General features: G+C 41.6%; 1 protein-coding gene across 1 annotated transcript; it reads left to right on the forward strand.

Annotated features, from left to right (window-relative positions):
* The first annotated feature begins 2,446 nt into the window (after nucleotides 1–2,446).
* Nucleotides 2,447–6,927, forward strand: en2a (engrailed homeobox 2a). The gene is made up of 2 exons (XM_069667452.1): nucleotides 2,447–3,007; nucleotides 4,793–6,927. The coding sequence occupies exons 1-2, from the start codon at nucleotides 2,521–2,523 to the stop codon at nucleotides 5,110–5,112; spliced, it is 807 nt and encodes a 268-aa protein (XP_069523553.1). The 5' UTR covers nucleotides 2,447–2,520; the 3' UTR covers nucleotides 5,113–6,927.
* Nucleotides 6,928–7,552: the final 625 nt, after the last annotated feature.

Here is a 7,552-nt window from a genome sequence, read left to right on the forward strand (position 1 = left end):
AGAGTGGCCTGTCTAATTACATCTTTCACTCCCAACTTTCGCTTCAGCAGCCGACGGGAGAGCTCGGATGGGCCCCTTTGTGATGTGGACGTGTGAGATATTTAGAAGCAGATAGAAAGGTGGTGTTCAGGTAGATTTAGGGATGATAGTTTTTTGGGGTTTTAAATGACACCACATCAGGAGGCAGTTGAGTTTAAAATGAAAAATTGGCCTACTTTTAGTTTCACGCTTTGAATGTGACGTTTTTTGAATCTGTGTGCATATGAGCTGCCACTGTGCGTATTTACGCAAACCCAAAATTAACCCAACAAAAATATTCCAGCTCATAAGGCTTCAATACAAATCCTATGCAATTTGCACGAAGCTTTTATTTTACAAAGAAAAAGTCAAGGATGGGGTGTTTTACGCAGGACGTCATACTACCAATAGACTAGTGCTTAAATATCAGGGTTTGTTGTGCCAAAAACACAAATAATACAACAGTTTGGGCAGCAGGTTCTTCTCCAAACATCCAAAAAAAATACACTTTTAATGCTAAAAGTCGCTTTATCCAACAAAGATGTGACTTATCTGTTCAGAGCATATCAGACAAGCGGCCTCTTGTGCACAAACAATCACAAAATACAACAAAGTAGCTTCACGTGGTCATTTTAAAAATTTGGATCCACTCCCACTTCCCCCCAAAAAACATCTAAAGATCTAACAATACATGCTGTAGTATACATCAAAGTGACTTTCTATCTGATTTGTGCAAAGTCTCCTCACTCAGACTCAGTCCTGCAGCTCCTCTGGTCCTCCTCGGTGCCCCCTCTCCTTTACGCGCAGCCCCGGTTGGAGCACCATGCGGGCGGAGGAGCCGCTGATCCGTCCCTGCAGCTCGGTGCGTCCTGGGAGGAGAAACACAAACTTCGCGCTGGTCAGCAAAGTTACTCAAAGTTTTGTCTTTGGCGCGACTCGGTACCCTGAGCACCGTGCACAAAACAGTTTGTTTGCATCACTGATTTCTTTTAAAGGGATATGGACCCAGTTCTTGGTCGAGCGCAGCGTCACGACAGGCGAGCATGAGAATGTAAGAAAAACACTTAACACACATTTTTGCGCGTTAGAAATCAGACAGGGAGGCATTTTTGGATGTAAATTTTAGTTTGGATGCATTTTGTTGCCAATTACGAGGCGACTTAAACCACTATGTCACACATCCTGCAAAACAGAGAGGTTATATTTCACTATGGAACCAAGGACGAGCTGTTGCTGCAGATTAAACAGAAGAAAAAAATCGGATTAAATTCAAATTTAAAGAAAACACCATCATTAAACCATCAGTTCAAAATGTGAGCATGGAGCAATGCAGCTATTCTGTCTTCTGCGTTTAACCTTGGCCAGGACGAACTGACTTTAAAATGTTCAACTGTCCTCACAGGTGCGAAATAACCTTTAATGTTGGTATATTGTGAGCTGTTTCCAACAGATTATAGTGTTTAAAGTGGAGTTTTTCACAAATTACTGAACATGTCACCTCAAAAATGTGCATGTCAGTGATCCCCTCATGTATCCACAAAAGGCCATTTTACTTTGATATGATTTGGGCTCATTTGCCTTCATATTCGCTGTTTTATCGTTTTAAATTTAAATTCTATGGAGGTTTTTGTGTCCAAAAGTGCAGCGAATGAACCCTCTGTACGTCTAACATACGTTAAAGTGAATAAGAACGTAGTAAAAATCTACTATTCCTCATTTTACTGGGACTCCCTCCCTGCTCTGCAAGCAAGGAACCCCGGGGGTCCCCACAGCCCACTTTGACAAGCGATGCTTCAATCTGCCTTTGTTTTAAAAAAGCAAACAATGCGCATCGTGTTGTCTTTTGCAAACTAAAAACTCCAAAAAAATAAGTTACAGGTTCTTAAACACACATAAATTATTGGGAGAATCAAGAAACATGCACTGGATTTAAATGAGGCTTCTTCTCCGTCAGTCCAGGACTCTTTCCCTTTACTAGGCGAGGATGGGCGTTTGTGGACTGCGCTGGAGTCTGCATCACGTGGCCTAGTTTCTGCCCTCCGATTGGTCCAAGGCACGTGTCTGGGAGGACGGTGGGAAAACGTCACTCGGGGGGCTCGTATTGAAAATAAGAACAAAACTCCAGAGTGAGAGTATTAGAGCATCAGTTTAGGAGCCTCTTTATTTACCCTTAGTTTAGTTTAGGCGTAGGCACTGCTGAGCGCACTCAAACCGGATAACTAGAAATTGGATGGTGCGCAAATGGCACATGTTTTAGCTCTGCGATAGCAGCTGTAAGCCGAGAGTGAGGGAATATATGTGAAAAAGTATGCTTTTCTCAGAGGACACTACCGCAAGGCTTTGCATGGTGTCCAAGGCACTCACTAGAATCTGAGTTTATTTTTTTATTTATTTTACGCGTGCAGTTTTTTCTTTACAATTTCATTTCCCCGAAGTTCTTTGCAATTTTTATTGCAGCAGAGAGAGCGATAAAGGGGTTAAAGAAAGTAAAGCGGAATCAGTATGGAAGAAAATGATCACGGCGACAGAGACGTGGTGGAGCGGCAGGAGTCGGCGGATGAGTCAAATAGAGCCATCCTTCCGCTCTTGCAGGCGCCGGGGAACCTGCAGATCCCTCACCGGGTCACCAATTTCTTCATCGACAACATCCTGCGGCCGGATTTCGGGCGGAAAAAGGACGGGGGCGCAAACCGCGAAGAGAGTAGCCTGACATCGCGGGAGAGCCACAACAGCCCCGCCGCACCTCAGACCGAGCCGGTGGGCAGCACGGTGCCAGCGGAAGGGACCTCCACTCCGCACACGGTCACCGGGACCAAGAAGCCCGCTATAGCCGCCGAGGAGCCCCTGAAACCCCGCGGGGAGAACGGAGACCAGTGCCTAAGCTCAGACTCAGACAGTTCCCAAGCCAGCTCAAACCCATCGCAGTCTCAGCCCATGCTGTGGCCGGCCTGGGTCTACTGCACCCGATACTCGGACAGGCCTTCTTCAGGTTGGTGCATGCGTTTTTTACTCTATACCGTATTCTCGGTAACCTGAAATACCCCGTAACACTGACCCCGGATGCCTTGACCGACTTCTCCCGAGCAGAGCGGAGCGAAGCGTGCTGTGCAGCGAAAACACAGAATTTACTAGAAATTAATGCAGTTAGAAATTTTAGATAATTTGTGTCGTGCAAAACACAAATCCGGTGGTAAATTACGCACACAATGTGTTATTGTGCGATGTTGAAAAAATTAGCACGTTAAAAAAAACAAATAAAAATGTGGCTGCTCGGTGAGAGAGGGCCTATTTTTTCGTTCTGGAGGAAGGAAAAAAATATGAAGTTTAAAAAAGCTCAAACTTGCCTTAATTTATGTTTTAACTAACATGAAAAAATACAAAAACGGCACATTTTTAGCTTTTACGCACAGATTTTTTGGAAACATAAAAATGTTCCATTCAGGCAGCGTTCTTGCAAATTTCCTCGGGGTTGTAAATATGATAATAGTGGGGTCCTACATACACTAAACATACGCGCTGACAGCTTTTACGTCTTCTGCATCATGTGCAGCTCTGCAAAAATAATTCGGGGCTCTTGTCGTGGCTGTTTCGCTCCTCAGAAGGCCACTCGTGTTTGGGATGCATTAAAAATGCATGTTTGTACAATGGACGCTCCCATTGCGTGCCCCACACATACGTTGGGGAGTTTTTTTTGTATGATTTCTGAACTTTATTCAAAAGTAAACACAGTCTTCAACTTGTCAGCCTGCAGGAAGATTAATAAGTTGTGTATTTTTCGTAGTATCCATCAAAAGTGGAGTACAACTTGTTCTCATGCATTATGTAACGCTGTATAGAGTGGCGTAGGCGACTACTACGAGTTGTAGCTGCACAGTTTTGATGTACACACACACATACACACATACGAGCTGATTCATCAGGAAGGTTCGGCCTGTTATGTTGTTGCATGAATGTTTTCCTCTCTGTTTTGGAGGAGGGGAACAAACGCTCAGTCCAAAAGCTGCTCCAAACAGGCCTCTGTCCGGATGGAAAATTAATGTGTATCTAATGTGCTGCTCACATTCTGTTCACGTTTTGCCCCATTGAGGGGCTTTTCAAGAGGCCCACAAAAACTCAAATGTAAAGTAGCAGCGCTGAAATGAATCCTGGATTTCACCTGCAAAAAGAAAGATGTTTTTCTCGTGTTGTCCTATTGGCTAAAAATTCCGTATTACTATAGACTGTGATGTGTGTGCGCGTGTGCGTACGTATATGTGTGTGAGCGAGGAAGGGGGATAGAAACAGGGAGGGAGGGGAGCTTTCTGCTCGTTGGGTGTTTTTTCAGTGGTCGTGTCAACATTTTACAATCAAGCCGGATTATTTTATACAAGTGTGCCAACAATGATTTTAGAAACCATTCAAACTTATTTTGGTGGATTTTTTAAGTCTAAAAATGATCAAACATAACGTTAAAGGAAGCCTGCACAGCCACGTGTTTACTTATTTTTCCATTGTGGAGATTAAATAAGTTAAATATACAGACATTTCTTCGAAATTCAACTTTACGCACGTGTTTTAGACACATTTCTGGACACTATACTAAATGTTAAGTAGTAGAATAGTTTACTAGTGCTACACTAGTAGAGTTTTTAATGAGACAATCTAATAATTAATATTTTGCATATAAAAAAAAGCCTTACTAATGTTGAAGTTGACCTTTTTGGTGTATTTTTTTGCCTATATTCATGACGTATGTGTCTGTCACCCCCCACCCCCCATATCTCCCCCACTGCAGGGCCCAGATCTCGCAAACCAAAGAAGAAAACGACCAGCAAAGAGGACAAGCGACCACGGACGGCCTTCACAGCAGAGCAGCTGCAAAGACTAAAATCGGAGTTTCAGACAAACCGCTATCTGACCGAGCAGAGGCGGCAGAACCTGGCGCAGGAGCTGGGCCTGAACGAGTCCCAGATCAAGATCTGGTTTCAGAACAAGAGGGCCAAAATCAAGAAGGCCACCGGCGCAAAGAACAGCCTGGCCTTGCACCTGATGGCACAGGGACTGTACAATCACGCCACCGTCACGTCGAAGGACGAAAAATCAGACAGCGATTGATTTTCCAGAGAAGTCACAGCAGCCTCCATGACGAAAAAGACCCTATAGTGATCCTATGATAGATTTTTATAGAGATATCACTTCAGAACTCTACCTACAGGAATATTTAATGATACCACAGCAGATAAAATACAATAAAGCTCTATTACTATCCCTACAGATACACCAAGGGCCCAGAACAACACAAAAATAGCACAGAGGAACAGTAACAGGAATATTTAATGCCACCACAGCTCTCTATAGGCTCCTATAGGAATATTATAGCGATTTTTCGTTATACAGGAGGTTTGTTAAGCCTACAATGCAATAATTTCATCGAATAAAGGGCCAGTGTGTAGAGTATACCAGCATAAATTGTTTTAAAAAATAATAGAGAGATATTTCTGCAATATCACGTCTATAAAAGATGTTGTATAAAGGTATGTTTTCATTGTTTGTCGTCCCCCCCCTACCAGGAAGTAGCTCCAAATGCTAACACCCTCCATTTTTCTATAGGCCTACTGCTAACCATGATTGTCGTCATATACATTGAAGCTGACTGACACGCCGATCTGTCAGTGAAGTGAACAAACTGAAGTCCAAAGAATATTTTTCTGCTGCATCCAGGCTACTGTGAATTTAAATAAATGCTAACACGAGTGTTTATGTCCACGCTTTGTTGCTTTCCTTTGTTGTATTTGGTGTAAAAACGGACTTTTTTTGGAAGGTGCTTTTATTTTGAAAGGGTCCGACCTAATTGGGCAGAATCAGAATTTTGATACGCTTTTTAAAAAAAAAAAGAAAATTCACAGTGACAAGTTTCTAAGTGACTGAGAGAGGAAGCGGTTTTTTGCTAACACGCCACTTAAAGAGAAGTCAGGCTTTTTGCTTACATGTGTGTGCTCGTCTCATAGCCTTTAAACAAAATGTGCGTATTTCATTCGTTCTGCCAACGCATCAGTGCAGCTATTATAGTTTTTAAATAGCAATATGAATCATGTTTTGTAGCTAAATGCATTGAAGGCTATAATGCTGCCTATTAAGTCACAGAAACAACTCTGTAGCATAAAGACAATGATGAGCATTTTGCGCACTCTGAGTATAGACTTTAAATGCAGGTTATTGGATGTTCTTGTCAAATCTTTCTCTATATACAGTTTTATTACATATCCATATATCATAAAAGAAGGCAAATCCGTCAGTGACTGTATTACAAATGTTGGAAATCTCTTATCGTTGTTGAAAGGACTTCATATGTGTATTTATATAGATTATATTGAGAAAAAAAATCTATCCAATGACCAGTGTTGCTTTAGAGTAGATATCTGAGGTGTTTACACTGCTTGTTTATCTTGCAATAACTTCTTTTTGTTTCCTTTTTTTGTGAATGAAAAATAGTTTATGGGGCCTTTTGCATGAAAGCTGCAATTTGTTGTACTTGGGGCAAAAATTACTGTGTTTATAAACTTTGGTCTTTATCAACCGGGGGGAAGTATGATCGAGCTAAGTTTTAGACTGTATCCATACCAAATTGTGGACTTTTTTGCCTTTCAAAGTGTTTTTGTTGTGTATCTGCAAAAAGTGTGTGTGAATTAAAATCCACCAAACAGAAACACACTTTGCCTTAAAGTTCAGGTGTGAACTTTTTATGAAACATGACTGTGCCGAATCAGAGAAGCAGTATTACTTCAAATGCAGACTATTCAAGTTTAATGCCTTTATGAAAAACTGCTGGTACGACATATTGAATTTACTCATCAGCGTATATCTATCTATATATGAACATGTTTAAATGAAATTACAACACAGAGTTGTAGAATACAATGCTATTTTTTATTTTATGTTGGAAGTATTCTTTGGTATAAATGTACATAATTTGTATCATGTATTAATTGTGTAATTAACTGCCTCCTGAAAACTGCAAAAGAAGAGTAAATAAACCTTGAAGATTATACACAAACAGGTTCCTGGCAGCTTTTTGTGGAGCACAGAGTTCATATTTATCCATCAATGTGGCCTTCAGTCAACGCTCAGCTTCTGCAGGCGTATGAATCTAGAAAAAACAAATGGCTAAAAACAGAGAAATGTATACAATAATAGTTTTCAATAAATGCTGCCAGATGTCAAACACTCACAAATACAATCACAAACATTATTATTTTGCATAGCATGACAATCCTTTCCACGCGCACGCCCACTCGTTCAGGATCTAATTCATGGAGGATCAAATTCATGGGTTTTAAGATTAAAACATTCGCAAAAGCATCCAAACATTATGCAAGGGAAAGCCTTGAACAATTCCCAGGCATGTTCCCTCAACAATGCCTTATCTGCATTTCCATACTTGCACCGCTAGTCTTTGAACGCCATGTCTAACGGCCAGTGACTAGCATTGGAGCAGATAGGGCTGCTCCCAGCACTGTCTCCGCGACGGTCAGCCTTCCTCGCCGCTTCTGAAAAG

Source organism: Semicossyphus pulcher, unplaced genomic scaffold, assembly GCF_022749685.1.
Source record: "Semicossyphus pulcher isolate SPU_LCO1_2020_fin unplaced genomic scaffold, fSemPul1.0.p SCAF_18, whole genome shotgun sequence".
NCBI classification, from domain to species: Eukaryota; Metazoa; Chordata; class Actinopteri; order Labriformes; family Labridae; genus Semicossyphus; species Semicossyphus pulcher.

Coding starts and splice junctions, on each gene's coding strand:
- en2a (XM_069667452.1), top strand. CDS start 2,521: ATGGAAGAAAATGATCACGGCGACAGAGACGTGGTGGAGCGGCAGGAG. Junction 3,008..4,792: donor CTCGGACAGGCCTTCTTCAG/GTTGGTGCATGC, acceptor CCCCCACTGCAG/GGCCCAGATCTCGCAAACCA.